The sequence below is a fragment of the Callospermophilus lateralis genome, chromosome 6 (genome assembly GCF_048772815.1).
Source record: "Callospermophilus lateralis isolate mCalLat2 chromosome 6, mCalLat2.hap1, whole genome shotgun sequence".
Lineage (NCBI taxonomy): Eukaryota > Metazoa > Chordata > Mammalia > Rodentia > Sciuridae > Callospermophilus > Callospermophilus lateralis.
Genome location: NC_135310.1, coordinates 7,652,303 through 7,672,069, shown reverse-complemented (window position 1 = coordinate 7,672,069; position 19,767 = coordinate 7,652,303). Strand labels below are relative to the sequence as shown.

At 43.2% G+C, this 19,767-nt stretch overlaps 1 protein-coding gene across 2 annotated transcripts in view; it reads left to right on the top strand.

Annotated features, from left to right (window-relative positions):
- Nucleotides 1-19,767, top strand: part of Slc22a3 (solute carrier family 22 member 3) — an 89,876-nt gene that overhangs the window by 30,740 nt on the left and 39,369 nt on the right. Inside the window, exons 2-3 of one of the 2 annotated variants that reach the window (XM_076858064.1) lie at nucleotides 11,678-11,781; nucleotides 18,496-18,608. In XM_076858064.1, the coding sequence (XP_076714179.1) occupies nucleotides 11,678-11,781; nucleotides 18,496-18,608 (217 nt within the window). Of the gene's footprint in view, nucleotides 1-11,677; nucleotides 11,782-18,495; nucleotides 18,651-19,767 lie in introns of both variants that reach the window. The other variant, XM_076858063.1, reaches the window with a different exon arrangement.

Genomic DNA, 19,767 nt, shown 5'->3' with positions numbered 1-19,767 from the left:
AATGACGATGGGAATGGAATAAAAGAGCTTGTGATTGCCATGTCCCAACCTCCTACCAAAACCAAGAGAACTAGGTGACTTAAAGCTAAAGAAACTGACGCGGCTGGTGAAGTTGTTGTTCAGTGAACTCTGAACTTGTGGAAGGACGCAGGGAGTCTGCCTGGTCTCCGTTAATGGCACAATTGCCCAGTACAAGCTCTCCTCTAGAACTTTTCATTCATTTTGTCTATCAGAATAATCATTTCAGTGATATAAGCCACCAGGGGTTGGTGTCTCACACTTGTTCCATGGTCACAGAATCAGAAAATTCTGAAAGGGCAATTGCCCAGATTCAAGACGATTCTGTGCTCCTTTAATTGGCTGTGAGAAGATTCTAGAAGGATTCCAGAAGGGCATGTCAAAGTCAGAAAGGTGGTGGTGGAATTAGAACCCAACTTTTAATAATCATATCAAATTCAGTCATTTTAAGAAGCTTTAAAAATACATGTTAACTGGGGAAAAGACCAAGGTTCCAGTTCTGCAGGCCCGTTTTTCACGTTCTGGAGAAGTCGGTTTTGGTTTGGCCCTGGTGCAGTGTTTCATCAGCGTGATTGTCCACGTCCCAAGAGGGTGTTCTTATTAGAAAATGTGGGCTTTGGCAAACCTTGAAAGGTGCACGTGTTACTGCATGGTCTGATGAGATTATGGAAATCTTTGGCAACTGTGGTTTCCAAGTGGAGAAAAAGAGCTACCAATAATTTTGAAAGAAACCAAAATTTAATGCGATGTGGTGGGTCTCATTCTCCGCCCTAGAATTCCCTCTCAGGGACCATCTGGGAGGCAGCAGCACAGATGGGGAAGTCCTTGACATCTTCAAGATTCAAATCAGCCCTGGGAACAACTGCAGTCAGAAGAGACAGGGAATGTGACTCACACCACTTGTCGCTCTTTCTGATGTGCACCTCATCCCACTCTGTATTACTTGTGTATATGCACATGAATACCCCTGAAATACATATGCTGGGTATGTCGCTGGCTTTCATCTTGCCTGTCATTTGGTCTGGACATCCTTCTTTCACAGTGTCGAGTCATTTTAAAGTATCTATGATACCCTTTTAAAGTTCTTGCAGCCCCTGATTATTTCAGGAATTTGTTCCCAGGCATTATTATATAAGAGATTCCATTACAAGAAAAGGTTAAAATCACTGTAATTAATTCAAGCTAACCTAGGCAGAATTTACTTCTTATTTTTGAAAATTGGACTAATTTGAAAAGTTAGAGGGAAAAAATGAATAGCTATGGAATGTACTCAAGCATATTTGTTTTAGAAGGGCTGTGTATTTTACCAAAGAGTCTATGATCTACATAAATTATCAAATTATGTTACATGATATTTTAAAGCTATTTTAGAATAAGTTGGAATTTGAAGTTTTCAAAACAACTGGACTAACTTGTATTGAAATTACAATTTAATCATATACATAAGGCATTCATTTTGCTTGCTATGACTTCAGTATATTTCAAAATCTTTATAGACATAACATCTCTTCTTTTAAAATAAAATTTTAAAATTATTTGTGTAATAATGGGGTGGGGAAAAGTCACATAATCCCCTATTCACAATGAAGGATGACTTTAGAACTATGGTCATACATACAGTATAGTAAATGTGATCATTTATGGTGATGGTTCAGAGGAGAGAATCACAAACCCACAAATCATATGCAGGTTTTATATAAGTGTTATAGAACATGACTTCCTCTTTGTAAAATATACTCACGTGTACAGACCAAAGTCTGAAAGAATATGTATATCAGGGGCTGGGTTGTGCTCAGTGGTAGAGTGCTTGCCTAGCACACGTGAGGCACTCGGTTCAATCTCAGCACCACACAAAAAAATAAATACATATATCGTGTCCATCCACAACTAAAAATGTTGGTTTATAAAAAGAATATGCACATCAGAGTGAAGTTGTAGGTGGCAGTGATGATTTTTGTTGTCTTCTTCTAATTTCAATATAGTTACAAAAGTTTCTAAATAAATAAATTATGGGTAATGCTCTTTGAAAAATAATTTGTTTTTCCAGGTTTAAAATCTGATCATATAGCCAGCAGTGCTGCCTGTAGTCCCAGTGGCTCAGGAGGCTGGGGCAGGAGGATCACAACTTCAAAGCCAGCCTTAGCAACTTAGCAAGGCCAAATTAAAAAAAAAAAAAAAAATTGAATGGCTGGAGATGTGGCTCAGTGGTTGTGCCCTTGGATTTAATTCCTGGTACCAAAACCAAAACAAAAACAACAAAAACCTGATCATACAGAAAATAATTTTGTAATAAACTCAAAAAAAAAGGGGGGTATATAATCAAAGAAACTTTTAAAAGTACTTTTTAGGGGAAAAATATATATATATATATATATTGGAACTTTCTTGGAAAATTCATGATGTGTGATCCCAACTGAGGTGCTAACTTGTGGCGCTAACCAACTTGAAGTCTCTGAAGGTTCAGGCAGGGAGGGCGTTTCCCACCCAATGGACCCCTTTTATCTAGGCCTTGAAGAGTGACTTTACTAGACAGAGAAGAGATTGAAAATTAAAATAAAAATAGAAAAGTTGTTCCAGACACAGAGAGAGGGAAGTTCAGAAGTGAAACAAACGGAGTGTGGGTGAAAAGTGATGGGGCTCAGGATCTGGGAAATGGTCAGGGCATGATGGGTGGGCAGAGCTTGAAACCAACACCAAACCCCCAATTCTCTCTGTAACAGTGAGAGCCTCTGACTTGACTAGGTCTCAACCAAGGAGGGATGATCTCATCCCCAAGGCAAGACCCAAAGGGCGTCCTCCCAGTACCACAGGCAGGAGCTATAATTGTGGACAGCAGGTGATTTCGTTTTCCTACGTACCTTATAAATACAGCTGGTGAAAGGCCCCCCACCTCTCTCCATTGGTGAAGCATTATTAAAAATAGTACAGCAGGCCGGCTTTTGGAAGCAGGGCCCCTGAAGCTCCAACTTCAGGTGTTAAGAGTTAGGATGGTCTGGTGGGACAGGGAGCCAGAGAGGCTGCTCCCTCCAGGACTCAAGATGACCTCATTTCCCATGTGGAGAAAGACCCGCGTCCATGTGTTGGACTTAATTCTGCCTCTTTTCTCTCAGTTAGCTCCTCTTTTGTCCTTTTGTAGTTGTTTTGGTACCTGGGATTGAACCCAGGGTCACTTCACCATGAGCCACGTCCCCAGCCCTTTTCATGTTTTATTCTGAGGCATGGCCTCCCTAAGTGGCTTCGGGCCTCACCACGTTGCTGAGGCTGGCTTTGAACTGCAGTCCTCCTGCCTCAGCCTGCCCCTGGGATCACAGTGTGAGCCACCTGCCTCGGCTCCTTGGCCTTTTTCCTGCAGAACTTCTTTGAAGGGGTGTTCCAGGTATCATTCACCTTTCTCCCTCATTCAGTCTGCTGCCCACCGCCTCCGTCTGTCCAAGGAAGGACGGACTCCCTTACAGGTATCCTCACTGCAGGTGGGAGGGGACACCCACCAGGCTCTGCTCTTACCAGAACTTCCCGGAGCCTCTGGACAGAACCCTTCCTATCTGCATCTCCTGAGTCCTTATCTGTGGTTTGGAATTCTTAGTATTGCATTGGTTGGGTCCTTTTATCTGGAAATTGTGGGAGAGAGGAGTCCGTAAAACTGTGACTGTGACCCTTGGGAACTGGGAGTCAGAATTCATTTTTTGGCCGTATGTCCTAAATGTATGTAGTACCTTCTCAGCTCTTTGAATCTGGGCCCCCTCTGGGTAAACGTGGACATTTCACACTACCCACCTGTGACCCTGTGCCCTTCTGGGGGCCGACACAGTGGCCCTACATGTGTGTGCTCTGGAGGCCGGGGTCCAGCTGTCATCCCACTGGGCCCTGTTTTGTCTTCTGACTCCTGTGTTATCTCTTCATGACCTTTACCTGTTGTCCAGCCTTTCCTCTTTCTCCCTGCTCACTCCCTCTCCCTCCTCCCTTCCTCTCCCTCCTCCCTTCCTCTCCCTCCTCCCTTCCTCTCCCTCTCTCCCTCCTTCCCTACTTCCTTCTTTCCTCTCCCTCCTTCCCTGCTTCCTTCTTTTCTTCCTCCTCCTCCCTCCCTCCCCCCTCCCTCCCTCCTCCCCCTCCCCCCTCCTCCTCCTTCCTCCCTTCCTGTCCTTTCTGTTTCCCGTCAGTGAGTCAGTGAGCCCGTAAGGGGCCAGGGAGAGGATGAAGGGAAAGGTGTCTGGGGAGGAAGGTGGCGGTGCTGTGGGGTGCTCGGGGTTTCACCCTCAACGGCCATCCCCAGGTGCTCGGCTCTATTTGTAAGCTATCTCTTTAAGTGAGATTATCTTTAACTCTTTTCCTTATTCTGGTAAAATCTTATAAAGACTGCCCACAACTCCCCATAGTTGAACAGATGGTGAAACACAGCTGCAGGGTCACTGGGGCAGGGGTGCTCCCAGGCCGTCCAAGCCACAGAGTCACAAGGGAAAGCGAGGTCCCCGGCCCTGGGCAGCTGGCTGCACAGATCGCGGGGCCAAGGTCGGTGCTTTCTAGAGGGGCAGAAGTCGAAGAGGCCACCGGCACTGTACTCAAAGCAGTCTGCCCTTGTTGCTCTGGAGCTTCTCGTGGGCCTGAGTCTGTTGGGAAGAAGGGCAGTTCACCGGAGCTCTTCCCAGCCGCAGACCCTGCTCCCAACACTGGGGAGGAGCCAAGGCCTCCGCCCCCTGCTGCATGCGGCTGCGGCTTCTGCACCCTGCAGTGGGTGCAGCCTGCACCTCAGGGCAGGCGGGACAGCTGGCACATCGGGACATGGGCCTTTCAGTACGGAGGGGCTCTCACCCAGCGCGCTGCCAAGACCAGGGTGTGCAACCCGGAAACCCAAGTGACCATAAGTGGGCCCAAGGCAGCCTTCCTTCTGTTGAGGGCGGGTGGGTGGTCATGAAGGGTCTGATAGGGCGGGAGCACCCACAGAAGGAAGGGGCTGGGCCTCAAACCCTGTCTCCGTCTCCTGCTGGCCAGCATCTGTGCAGGGCAGCAGCGTCCCTTCCCTCTAGCCGGTGGAGTCCTCCCACTCAGAAGCCAGCCTCCTGGCTCTGCTGGCCCCAAGCAGGCGTGGTGCCTCTGGCAGAGCCCAGACGGTGACAGAACTTACACCTGGGTGAGAGACCCATGGTCCACAGAGTGGGCTGACAGGCAGGACTGAGGGCTGACAGGTAGGTGCATTCTGTGGATGGGGACCAGCCCCCCTGAATTCCAAGCAGTGACAGGAAGGGACAGCTCAATAATGCTTCATTTGTGCCAAACAAAATATCTCAATCAGTGTGTATGTGGGTTTCCTAGGGTGGCCCAGCAAGTTTCCAGACACTGGGTTCCTTAAAACAACAGAAACTTCTCTCACAATTCTAGAGGCCAGAAGTCGGAGACAAAACAAGTGAGGGCTGCCCCCTCTCTGCAGGCCCCTGGGGACACTCTGCCTGGCCCCCTCTGGCCTCTGCAGTGGCTGGCAATCCTCAGCCCCCTTTGGCTTGTAGACACAGGACCCCAGTGTCTGCCCGAGTCCTCACGGGTCTTCTTCTGGTGTGTACCTGTTTTCTTCTAAGGATAGCTGTCATGTATCAGGGCCCACCCTGGCCCAGTGTGACCTCATCTTGACTAGTTACATCTGCAAAAGCTATTTGGGGGAATGCTATTTAACCCAGTAAAATATGCTACAATTAACTATCCTTGAGAAAGCATTGGAATAGCCAGTATCCTCTACGTAACAGTCACTTCATGAACTAGATTCTGATTTAATAGGTCTGGAGTGGGTTTAGGCTTCCATGAGTAATTCTGGGTTTCAGTTACCCCAAGTAATTCTGATGAATAGCCCGTGTCAAAAACCACTTCTTAAAACCATCAGTTATTTTTTAGCAACTTCATTATATCACTGATCATATTGCAGTTGGTGACATTTATAGGACATTTAACAGAGCTCAGGCATTGAGCTAAATACTTTATATGTGTAATCTCAGTGACATCATCAATATAGTTCTTCTCACTTCACAGACAGGGACACAAAGAGTCAATGATGTTAGGAACACAGAGCTGGGAACAGCAGAGCTAACCCTCCAGGTGGTCTGGGTCCACTCTTCTCCACCTCAAGAGTCCTGCACAGATTGAGATCCTTTCATCTTTAGACAATCCCATTTATTTAGAGGAATCATAAGTGTTTTAAAATGGGTTATTGCATGTCTTTACCACAGAGCTACAGCTGCCTGGGAAGAGGGGCTGGTGCATCCCACAAGTCCTCTACCTGAAGGACAGAAGTTGAGACCTCCCAAGGCATTGCTATTAAAATAGATTTAATATTTTCATTTCACAAGTTCAGACAAAAAGCCATGCATTTTGAGACACCTCTCCATCCCATGTCAAGCTTATTTGCATAACCATGCATTAAATTGTGGCTGCGAGGAGCTTTGGAGAATGTCTTCCAGGACCGCAAGCATCTACAGGAGCCTTTGTCCCTCAGGGAGCCTCTAATGAGGAGCCAAGTCCATGCTGTTCTGGGTGATCACTGCTGGGTCTTTGGGTCTGCTCCGTCTCTGGGACCTGCTCTCACCCCCTGGACTCCTGCTTGGTCCTGGGTCTTTCCATGTGCAACCTTCCAGACTCTTCCTCTGTGCCCTTGAGCTTGACCCTCCCTCGGTCCTGAGCTCTCTTTGTGCCTTTGGGTTCCTGAGTGAGAAGCTCACTGTCCCAGCCCTGGACCTCCCCTCCCTTCTCACCAAAGGTGGGGTGGGGGACTTCTCAGCCCAAAGCCCTAACTGCACAGCCCCGAGTGCTGCCGGCAGAGCCTCCCCTGGGTCCCACTCCTGCAGCATCTGTTTACCTCCCACCCTCAGTGGATCTTTTTATTTTCATTTATTTCTGTGTGGTGCTGAGAATCGAACCCAGGGCCTCACATGCCAGGCCAGCCCTCTACCTCTGAGCCCTGCCACCAGTCATTTCTCTCTAAGTCCCTCTCATGTTTAGATGTTCATTTAGATATAGTTTCCTACATCTGCTTCCCATGAATTCTCTTGGCTCCCACCCTATGTAAAAAGAGTGGAAACTGGGCATGCATTGCGCTGGTATTTCTCCAGGCCTCATCTATATAATTCGGATCGCACCAAATCAGACTTATCTAGAAAGAACCTGTGGTCAGTTTTTACACCTGCCACTCATCATGATGGTTCATACCTAAAAGAACAGCATTAACTTGTTGATATTAAATGAAGATGCCCAAAATATGCCATCAGAGCCTGTTAAACATGTTTTTATTATGACTCAAATTAAGAATGAGAAACTTTCCCCTCATGGAGACCCAACCCAAACGATTTTTTTTTTTAATGATGATGATGATTTTTAACCACCGAGCTCTGTCATGGTGCCTTACTATTGAATAAAGATGGGACATGCCCATGGAAGTCAACATTAACGGATTCAACCATTTCAAATATAGCCAGGGGGACAGCATACCTGACATTCAAACCCAAGCTGGTATTGATATTTTTAAACTCGGTGAAGAATTTAATGGCTGCTGATTTCAGGCTAAGACCTGATTAGGAACGGTTCCCTTTATAACTTGTCTTAGTTCATTCTCTGTTGCTGTAACAAAATACACTTCTAAGCTAGGCACTTATAAGGGAAATGGCTTTATTCAGCTCACAGTTTGGGGGCTGAAAGTCTCAGATGAGCAGCTCTGCCTGGTGTCTGGTGAGGGCCTTGGGGTGGGTGGCATCACGATGATGGGGGCGTGTGTGGAGGTGGCAAGTCAGGAACTCAGACTTCAGGGGTCAGCCTCACTCTCTTTATAGAACCCACTTTTGAGGGCGCTAACTGTGGTTGTAAGAGAACCACACTGGTTTCTTCCAAGGGTGTGCCCCAGTTACCCAATCATCTGGCACGGGGCCCCACATCTTAAAGATGACACCACCTCTCAACACCATCACCCTAACCCCAAACCAAGCACATAAACCTTAGGGGAATAAACCACATTCCACCATAGCACAGCTCCTCCTTGGACCATTGACGGAAACAAAGGCCCGTCGATACTGTGACTTGACGTCAGAGACTTCCCCTCTCCCCCAAGCAACACACATAACGAACAGGTGCTATTTCTCATGGCTCAGAATTAAAGTCAAATCCTGTGATCTTCTCTAATCTTCCAATCTCACAAGTAAAAGTCTGGTTCAGAGACTAAACAAGACCTTTATGGAAAACCCAGATGATGTCATCGGAGTTCATTCCTGGGCATGTGAGGCGCAGGCAAGGCAAGCACCTGAGCTTCTAAGCCTTTTGTCCCTTACCTTTGACCTTGGTGAACTGGATGTATTTGTTGCTTTAGTTTTAAGAATAATTTAGAAATCACAACTTTGACATATATCTAAGAATAGCTTGCCCCAGCTTTTATCATTAAAATCAAATTAACATAATGTCTATTTCAATTTAACTGGCAAGCTCTAAGAAAAGCCCTTAGTTGGAAACCCTTCAAAAGTACCTAATTTGGCTAGAGTTGCCTGTGCTTTCAGCAAAACCAGGCAATGTAATCCTCTTGGCATTACACGAACAGCTGCTTGAGTCTTTTATCAGGCTGACTTTCTGTTCATGCCAAGGAGAGCTATTCTCTTTGTGTAAGAGTGACTTTGAAGATTAATGAGTAACAGAATGGGTACACATGGATTTATGGACATTTGAAAATTTTAAATGTTTTTGCATGTGTACCCTTTGGAAAAAAAAAATCAGAGATGCCTCACTTGTTCTATCGATTGCCTTAAAAGAAAAATAACTTCAGTGCCTCTGATTCAGACTTGAATTCTCAACAATCCACAATGACCGCCCATTGACAGGAGGCAGGTTTTAGGTCTCCCAGGAACAATAAGCCTGTAGTTGTTTATTTTTGGAAAAGGCCTTAGCTTAGGAAACCTTTGGGCTTCGGTGCCAGCTCACCTCTCTTTAAATGTGATTACCACATCACAGGCCCCAACTGTTGCAGTAGCAGGAATTGAGTTCAGAGATGATTAGGAAGCCCTAAGAGGCAGGGATCTGTCCCCTAATCACACAAGCCAGAGTCAAAACAAGCTCTTGAATCCTTGCTGCTTCTGTGCTCTCTGCATTGGGAACATAAGTGTACGTGTGAATTTGTGTGCATGTCTTTAAAAACGCATACTTTGTTTAAGTTCATTTATTTTATATTTTTGAAAGTTGGCATGATCCCAGTCATTAAATGGAAACCAGGCTAGGTATTACAAATTGAAAAAGATTTAATAAAAGGTTCTACATCCGAGCTACTTTGGAAGAGCTAGGAAAGGAGAGGGAAAAGATCAGGAAAGACAGCTCTCCTGCATGGTGGTCAGCTCTGCCCTGCTGGATGGCCAGTTTCAAAGCCCACCACACCTGTGTGGTCATCTCCCTTGACTGGCCACCAACTACCGTTCCTCCGCCAGGAGTGGCGCTGGAGCCTCCTCCGAGTCCTGCAGGAGAATCCCCACTCCCTCCTGTCCTCTGAGCTGTCACCAGCCTACACAGAGCCCTGCAGCAAAGGAGTCTGGGAAACGTGTGTCCTCACCTCTAAACCTGGTGCGGAAAGCACCACCAGGCAGGCACACCTGGTGGGATGCCTGTGATGTTACCCCAGTACTTGAGCCATTTTTACTTTTATGATCAATTCGTTTTATTTAAATATGAAGTATGAAAAATTCTGATTGATTATTTCTTCATTAAAGAATATTTTGTGGGTGTAAAGAATTTCTTTAGGGGGCATCTGAATGCTCACAACTCAAAAGCGGCAGACCAGATTCTTTATAAAGTTCACTCTTGCTAAGTCTTGCTACAAAAAAGCACTCCTGTGCCCTTGCACTAGTCACTTGGCCACTTGAAGTACCGCTGGGTGAAGCCAATTCTACTGCTTGGGTTTTTATATTTGGTGCTCATTGATATTTTCAAAAGCAAAATGTCGCCTTTTCTCTGGTAATTTAATACTTGGCTTGCTTTCCGAGGTTTACTGTCTGTGTTTTCTAGGTACATTCTTCACATGCTTAACCCCAGTGGGAAATTATTTCAGATAAATAATCATCTGCAAGCTCACTTAAAATAAAATTGTACCTTCCTAAACCAAAACTGATGATAAAATCCTCTTAAACTGCCAGGATTAGATGCCTACTAATATGCATCTGTGTAAAACTCTTCCATTTCAATTATCTTCTCAGCAATTCTGTGAGGTGGACCAGCTACCGTTACCCCCAACATTTTTCAGATTGCGATGACAAGTCACCACTGGCTGTGGAACCAAGATAAGAAGTGGTGTCTTATTAACAAATAGGAGAGTTTGCTCATGCACTTACACTCAGAACTCCCGTCCCAGCCTTGCCTTCTGTTCATGCTGTGGTCTACAGCGGCGGTCTTCAGCGGGAACACACACACCCACTGGAGACTTGCAGGGACGGTCACGGCGGGGAAAGTCTGGATGCTCCCAAGGCCTTCAGACCTCCACCGCACATGTGTCCTTCTTCCCCCAGGGGATCTGAGAACAGGAAGCACAGCCCTCTCCCTCTCACCAGGACACACTGACTGGGGTTGACAACCTCGGTCAACAGGCCCTGGGACCATCCAAAACACTGGTTTTGATATTAAGAAAGTGGTTAAGAAGTAAAGTAGCTAGTGACTGCATTCAGTAACTTTTTGTAATCGGGGTGGTTTCCATTTTTTTTTTTTCTTTCAGTATAATTGTATGAAAACTGGCCACTAGAGAATAAAAAAAACAATTTGGATGATAGATCAGGATGTGAATCTTGGCGCAAGACTGGGAAGGTCAAAGAACTGAGTGACACTGAGCTGTCACCAGCCTACACAGAGCCCTGCCGCAAAGGAGTCTGGGAAATGTGTGTCCTCCTGTGCGTGTAAACACTCTCCATTCCCATGAGGGTCTTTCCACACGCAAGTTTTCTTGGACCACAGATTATAAAACGAAACGCAGGAGAAGGACTGATGTTGAACCCCCGCTCATTCTAGTGATAAGACACGTTCATCCACAGAGCATAAGACCCGATGGGAGAAGCCACCCCTTCCTGACATTCTACCGAGAATGTACAAGTACATTTACAACAAAACTTTACTTTGTGTAATAATTATTTTTCAAAATCCACAACATCTTATGTTTTTCCAATTATGGTCTGAAAAAATTCTAATATTTTGAGACTTTTTAATAGCAGGAAATTTTTGAAACTCAAATTCTATATACATATAAAATTTATTGCACAAAGAAGTCTGATAATCAATAAAAATTTTTCTATATAAATGACATATTAAGATAATAGCATGTGGAAATAAAAATAATCATTCAAAGAGAAAAAAGATCCATGTTGAATTTTAGACTGCCAACTAATTTCCGTTGGATGCTGGTGAGTAACCATTTAAGTACTATTGGATACACTAAAAAGAGGGCTGTAACAACAATGTTATTTTAGAAATCAATATTTATAGTATAGTAAAAATTGTATCCTTGATAAGGTATATAAACAAAGAAATTATTGATATGCTGGTATAAAATATGCATGTGATTCATTTGGAAAATTTATTTAAGGAGTAGAGGAGCAAAAATGTTTAACAGGAGATAAGATGCTCTAAAGATTAACCTCCCTGATTGTCTCCATGCATGTTTTCTTTCTTTTCCCAGTTTGACCTTGTCTGCGTCAACTCATGGATGTTGGACCTCACCCAAGCCATCTTAAACCTTGGCTTCCTGGCTGGGGCATTCACCTTAGGCTATGCAGCAGACAGGTGGGTGCCGAGGTGACAACCTTTTACAGCAATATCATGCAATACATGCATATGTGCTTGTGATTCGTATCCTTGAGTGAAGGGGCAGGGGATAATTTAATAGGCCATACATTTATGAGCAGACACATGGGGTGGGTCAGAGAGTGAATTTAAAAATTTGAATTTTCAGTTTCCAGCTCAGCATAGAAGGGGCTTAGAAGTTGTCACAAAGTCCTAACAAGTATAAGTTGGACAAATGGAAAATCAGCAGTCTTCATGGAGCTGTAAGAAAGTCGAAATCAGAGAGTAAACTTCAGCCCCCCGAGTTGGAGAGACAGAAATACTCGAATCTCCCTGAGCAGAAACCCCGGGGGTGCCAGAGCTGTGGCAAGAAGGCTGACCTGAATTGAGGCTCGGGGTTTGAGACTTAACTCCAGGGGCTCCGTGACGGGTGGGGGACACACTTATGTGTGTCCTGGAACTCTCCCAGGCCCTCACTCTTCCACCTGGAGGGATGAGAGGAGGGGGAGGACCCCACAGAAACATGCGGGAGCACTCTGCTCCCAACAGCCCACCCTCAGGGAAACTAGCCAACTAGAACCTCACCTGCGGGGGGTTAGCAGAACCTAAAATGCCCAGCTCCAGTGGGCGCTAGCCTGCCATGCGGCAGGAGGAAATCCCCCAGTCCAGCCCACGCTGGCCATCCTATCCAAGTAAGGGGAGGAAGAGACGAGAAACATTAGTGATGGTCAAAGTCCAGAGGCTCACTGAAAGACAGAGCCCTTGTGGGACTATGAACACTCCCCACCCTGACACTGCGCAGCCATATCCCCATAGCCTATTTATAGCTGTTGCTTTTACTCAGTATATCCTGCCCGGCTATCAAGAAAAAATTAAAAGGCTTACTAAAGGCCAAAAAAGCAAAACCAAACCAAAACAACAATAAAAACAGCTTGAAAACAGACAGAAAGCATCAGAACCAGGAGCAGACATGGTAAGGATGTTGGAATCATCAACTAGAAATGTAACACTACGGTCAACATGCTCAGAACTCGAAAACTGGAAAACAGACGGGCAGTTTAAGTAGAGCTGGAACTTCTAAGAACCAAAAAGAAATGCGAGGGGTCAGACAGAAATAAAGAATGCCTTCATTGGACTTATTAGTTGATTGGCCTGGCTGAGCAAAGAATCTCCAAGAGACTACTTCAATAGAAGATTCAAATCAGAAAAGCAAAGAGCAAAAAAGTCTGGAATAAAACAGAGCCTGATATTCAATAACTGTGGGATAGCTACAGAAGGAAAGATGTATGCATGAGAATGCCAAAAGGAGAAGAGAAAGGGAACTAGAGAAATATTTGAAACCATAATGACTAAGAATTTCCCCAAATGTGTAGATACAGCACGCTTAGATAATACCAAGCAGTGATTGCCCCCACAATTGCACACAGAGGTACATCGCCTTCAAACCACAGGGAATAAAGATATGGAAAAAAATCCTGAAGAAAGTCAGAGGAGAAGAACACCTTACTATAGAGGAGGAGCAAAGACAAAACTTACATTCAACTTCCTGTGTTGTCAGCTTTCTGTCACTGTGACAAAACACATGAGATAAAACAATTTAAAAGGAGGAAACGTTTATTTTGGCTAACGGTTTCAGAGGTTTCAGTCTATGGTCACTTGACCCTATTTGCTTTGGGGCCTAAGGCAAGTCATACATCATAGAGTAAAGTCCATGGCAGAGGAAACTGCCCACCTTATGGTGGCTAAAAAGCAAAAGAGGAAGGAAAGAATGAGCTAGGGTCTCAACATGCCCTTCAAGGACACACCACAATGATCTAACTTCCTTCCACTAGGCTCCACCTCCCTCCCAACGGTTCCACCACCTCTCAGTAGCACCACGGGGGGGGGGGGACCAAGTCAGACTTCAGCACATGAGCCTGTGGGGGTACCTAGGATTCACCCCATAACACTTCTTAGAAACTGCAAGCAAGAAGAGATTGCACTGAAATATTTAAAATGTTGGGAGAAAAAAGCTTTCAACCCTAGAATTCTGTACTCTGCAAAAAACTATCCTTCAAAAGTGAACAAGAAATACTTTCTTAGACAAATGAAAATTGAAAGAATTTGTTGCTAGTAGACTTCCCTTGTGAGAAATGTTAAAAGTTCTTTAAAGTGAAAGAAAAATGATTCAGATCAGAAACTCAGGGCTACAAAAAGAAAGGAAGAGTATTGTAGAAGCAATAAGTGAAGGTAAAATAAATTTTTATCCTCAATTGATCTAATAAAAAACAATTTATTCAAAACAATAACAATACAATTGATCATGTGTTTATATATTTTATCATATATTATACATATGTATTTGCTTATTTATGTTTATGTATAAGTAAAATAAGTGACATCAATTATACAGGGGAAAGGAGAGAGGAATAAGAATTATTTTGTTATTATAAGGTATTTGCTTTAGCAATGAAATGGTATAGTGTTCCTTGAAAGTAGATTTGGATTCATTGTAAGTGTATATTGAAAACTTAACCCTAACCCTTGCTCTAACTATAATCATTAAAAATGTTTAAAAAATAAATATAATTGAAAAACTAAGAAAGAAGAGAAAATGGAAAAATATAAAGTGCTCAACTAAAAAGGCAGAAAAATTAAAGAAAAAAATAGGAACAAAGAAAATAGGAACAAATCTGGTAGATATCAATCCAACTATATCCACAATTACTCGAAATGATCTAAAGCCATCAATTAAAAGTTAGAGATTTTCAAAGAGGAACAAAAAGCAATACCTGACTGGGCATGGTGGTATATGCCTGTAATTCCAGAGACTCAGGAGTCTAAGGCAGGAGGATTGTGAGTTCAAAGCCAGCCTCACCAACTTAGTGAGGCCCTATGCAACTCAGCAAGACCTTGTATATATTTTTAAAATAAAAATATTTTAAAAAGGGTTGGGGCAGCTGGGGCTGAAGCTCAGTGGTAGAGTGCTTGCCTCCCACATGTGAGGCAGTGGGTTTGATCCTTAGCACCACATAAAAATAAATGAATAAATAAAGGTACTGTGTCCATCTACAACTAAAAAAATATTTTTAAAAAGGGTTGGGGATGTGGCTTGGTGGTTCAATCCCTGGGTTCAATCCCTGGTACCCAAAACAAACAAACAAAATAATACCTGACTCTATATTGTCCACAAGAAACCAACTTTAAAGTCACATATAGATGAAAAGTAAATGGATCCAGAAAGATAAACCATATTAACCCTAACAAGGGGACAGTGGGAATTGCTATGGTAATATCAGACAGCAAACTTCAGAACAAGGAAAGTTATCAGATAGAAAGAGGGGTCTTTCATAACCATAAAAGGGTCAATTCTTCAAAAGCACAGCAATCCTGTCACATATATACCCAGAAACAGAGCATCAAAACAGAGGGGACAAAAACTAATAGACTTTAACATCCTTTATCAAAAAATGTAAAGTCCCACCATCAGAAAATCACCAGGATGTATCAGAACTCCACGGTACCATCAATCAAGTGGATGTAATTGACGTCTATAGAGTACTTCATCCAACAAGAGCAAAGCACACATTTTTCTCAAACTTACATGAAGCATTCACCAAGATAGATCCTGTTCTGGGCCATGAGAACCACTTTATCAAATTTAAAGGAATAGATATCATATTATGTCTGCTTTCAGATCACAGTGGAATTAAGGTAGAAATCAGTAACAGAAGGCTGTGAAACCCCAGAATACTTGGAGAGTCAACATCGTACTTCTAACTACAAATGAGTCAAAGAAAAATCATCAAGAAAAAGTTTAAAAGTATCTTGAACAAAATGAAAATGAAACACAACTTATCAAATTTTGCAGATTCTGAAAAAGCAATGCTTAGAAGGAAATTTATAGCATTGGTACATCTACTAGAAAAGAAGATATAACTAAAATAAATAACCTAAGCTTCTGTCAAGAAACTTGAAAAAGAAGAGCAAATTAAATCTGAAGCAAATAGAGGAGAAAGGAAATAATACAAATTAGAAATAAAAAAAATAAATTAATGTAATCCATTACATCAAAAGGCTAAAGAAAAAAAATGCACAATCATATTAATGCAAAACAAGGCATTTGACAGAAACCATCTCTCATTCATCATTTTAAAAATCTCAGTAAATTAGAAATAAAGGGGTACTTCCTCAATTCTATGATTTCTACCAAAACCCCTCATGGCTAACATCATTATAGTTAATGATGAGAAACTAGATGCTTTTCCTATTAAAATCAGGAACAAAGTCAGGATGTGCCTTCTCACCACTCCTCTTCCTAGCTAATGCAATAAGGCAGGAAAAACAAATGAAAGATATACTGATTCAGAAAGAACAGATAAAATTGTCTTTGTTTATAAATGACATGATTGTCTATATGGAAAATCCTAAAGAATTATAATAATCAACAACAACAATAAAACTCCTAAAACTAACAAGTGATTATTGCAGTGTTTCATGATATAAGGTTAATACACAAAAGCCAATTGCTTTGTGATATATCAGGTATGTACAAGTGAAATTGAGTTTAAAAACCAAATACTGTTTACATTATTCCACAAAATGAAATACTTAGGTATAAATATAATAAATGTATACATATAAGATTTATATAAGGAAACCTATAAGACTCTGATGAAAGAAATCAAAAGGGAACTACATAAATAAATAGTCATTCCAAGTTCACAGATATGAAGATTCAGTGTTGTCAAGAAATCAGTTCTTCCCAATTTGATCTATGTATTAAATACAATCCCAACCCAAATCCCAGTAAGATATTTTGTGGATACAGCAGACTGATCCTTAGTTTATGTGGAGATGCAAAAACACCAGCATCACCAACACTATAGTGAGAAGAACAAAGTTAGGACTAACACTACCCAACTTCAAAACATATGATGAAGCTACCATGGACCAAAAACTGTGATATTGGTGAACTAATAGACAAGTGACACATAGGTCACAGAAGCAGAAGAGAGCCCAGAAGTGTAAACGTTGTCAACCCATCTTTGACAAAGAAGCAAAGACAGTCTTTTTAATAAATGGTGTTAGAACCATTGGACATCTGTATGCAGATGAATGTATGTAGATCCAGACCTCACACCCTCAGCAAAATTAATTGAAAAAGGATCACAGACCTACACGTGTAACACAAAACTATAAAACTTATTTTAGAGCAGTTATTTTAGAGCAGTGCCATTATTCTATATGATATTGTAATGGTGGAAACATATCATTATACATTTTTCTAAATCCTTAGCTCATGCGACACCATGAGTGAACCTTAATGTTTATGATGATGTTTATGATGACTGTTGATGATGATGTGTCACTTGCAGACTGTTTTAGTCAGCTGCTTCATTGCCATGACCCAAAAGACCTGACAAGAACAATTAGAGGGAAAGTTTATTTGGCTCCAGTTTCAGAGGTTCAGTCCATGGTTGGCCAGCTCCATAGCTCTGGGCCTGAGTGAGACGGGTCATTGTGGCAGAAGGACGTGGCAGAGGAAAGCAACTCAGGACATAGCAACTGCAAGCAGAGAGAAAGCACTGTGCTCACCAGGGATGAAATATAAACCCCAAAGACATGTCCCCAGTGACCCACCTCCTCCAGCCACACTAATCCATATCAGCGAATCAATCTATTGATTAGGTTTACAACCCTCATATCTAAACATTTCACCTCTACACTTTCTTTCACTGTCTTACAGTCCAGCTTTGGGGGGACATCACATATCTAAACCATAGCATAGGCTCATCCATCCTAGCAAAGGAACAGATGTTTTGCTGTGAATCTAAAACTGCTCTAACAACTAAAGTCACTTTTTAAAAAAAAACCAACATAAGCCAAGGTTTACTTCCATCTCTTCTCTGCCGACTCAAGCAAGATGCACTATGTGGGAATTTCGTGGGGATTTCTGTGGAGGAAAACATGCCATCTAATGAAATTTCTTCCAGATCATTAAGAACCAACTTCTCACCCAGCCAAATGTTTGACACAACTGAGCCAAAATTAACTGCAGACTTTGGGAATATTGTGTACCTTGCTCTGCTTCTCTTTCCTGAGCTATTTAATAATAACTGCAAAATGGGTGAAAATAAAATTGTAAACTCACATCAGCTGTGGGCTCCAGAGTTTGAAAATTGCCTTCTCATCTGCATCTCATTTCATGCCGCCATCGCACTCCAGAAAAAGTGGGAAGGATTAAAGAGCAAGCATGGGAACCCGGGAACCCTGCATTAGAGCGCTCAGGAACTCGCCCCGGGTCATGTGACCAGTCACCAGTGGAGGCAAGATTCAAAAGGAGGCCGCCGGCTGAGATGCGCCTGCCACTCCTGCTACCCCTTTCCCCACTCCTTTCTCACTGGGACTCCCATTCACAACCTGCTGGGAAGTGTCACATCTGGGCCACCAGGGAGACCATCTGTGAAGCAGCCACATCACAGAGACAGTTTTATTGGGGAAACTGTCACTGCATGCTTTAATGCTGTGATACCACTTCAGAGGCCCGGGCTGGTTTGCCCTGCCACAGAGTGAAACTTCCCACCATCTTCTACCTTTCAACAGTGGAAGTGACGCGGGACACATTTTCTGTACCCACCACTTCTTTCAGCATCCCTAAAACGATACCCCCTCCCCCATCATGTGAAAGACCACCACGTTTAAGGTGTTCTCTTCTCTCTCTTTCTCAAAAAGGTATGGCAGAATAGTCATTTACTTAATATCCTGCTTCGGCGTGGGCGTCACCGGTGTCGCGGTAGCATTTGCACCAAATTTCCCTGTGTTTGTGATCTTCCGCTTCCTGCAAGGTGTGTTTGGAAAGGGGACGTGGATGACTTCCTATGTGATCGGTAAGACCTCCTTGCGCCCTCTTCCCGGTTGGGGAGCTAAGGTCAGACAGCCAAGAAGTGCCTGCTGGTGGCCTTCCTCCACGTCCATTCACAGCAAGGACAGGTTTCCTTTGGGCTACTGCCATTGTTTCTACAGACTGGGGGGCTGGGAAGGATTCTAGCTGCTGTAGCAACTGACACGCCCCTTCATTTTGGGAACCAAATACAAAATGCCATCAGACCCCCGCTGAGCCACTCTGGACCACCCCCATGGTGGTTATCACATGTGTTCTAGCTTTGCTGTTTTAGAAGTTGATTCCTACAAAAATTTCAGAATCTCTTTGAAACAACATGTTCAAAGTATTTTCTGTGTAGCATGTTCTGTGATACAGTTCAAGGTTACTTTCCTGTATTCTCAGATATCATGTCTTTAACTCTCCTTCCATTTTCATAGAGAACTCTTTACCACGTGGGAGACCTCTCCTAAAAATGAGGAGCCTATTTGAGGCCTTTGCTATCCTCCCTAACTGGAAAGTCAGACCTTCTGGGCGTGAGAGAAGGTCTGACTCTGCCACATTACTTGGAAGAGTCCTCGATGGCCTCTGACTCCCCTCCTACTCCAGGACCAGCCACTTACTTCAAGTCACAGTGGATGTGTGCCCCAGGAGATGAGAACGTTCCTCTTAGATTGTCCCTGCAGATTTGGGCTTCCTCTCGGGTGACTGCTACCTGTTACCCAGGCAGTGCCCACTCTGGAGACCTTTTGAAGATGTTATAGGTGGAAAAAAGAGAGAGTGCTAGAGGGATCAGTCACTGGCGGAAGCAGAAAGGTTAACTTTGAAATCTGAGACATTTTGAAATAGACCCAGGCCTTTGTGAATGTTCAAAGCTGTAGTCTTAGGGAAACTTGCCTCAGGATGATGAATAGAAGAGACCCAGAGTGGGAAGGGGCAGAGGAGGGCGGGAGTCTACCAAAAAAATTTAGGGAAATATCACAGAAATGAAAAGTCCAACACTGGGGAGAGAAATATTATCATTTAATAGAAACTATCTCTTAATAATAGAAATAAATAATAGAAAATAAATAATAGAAATTTATTTATTTATAATAGAAAATTATTTATGGAATTCATGTTCA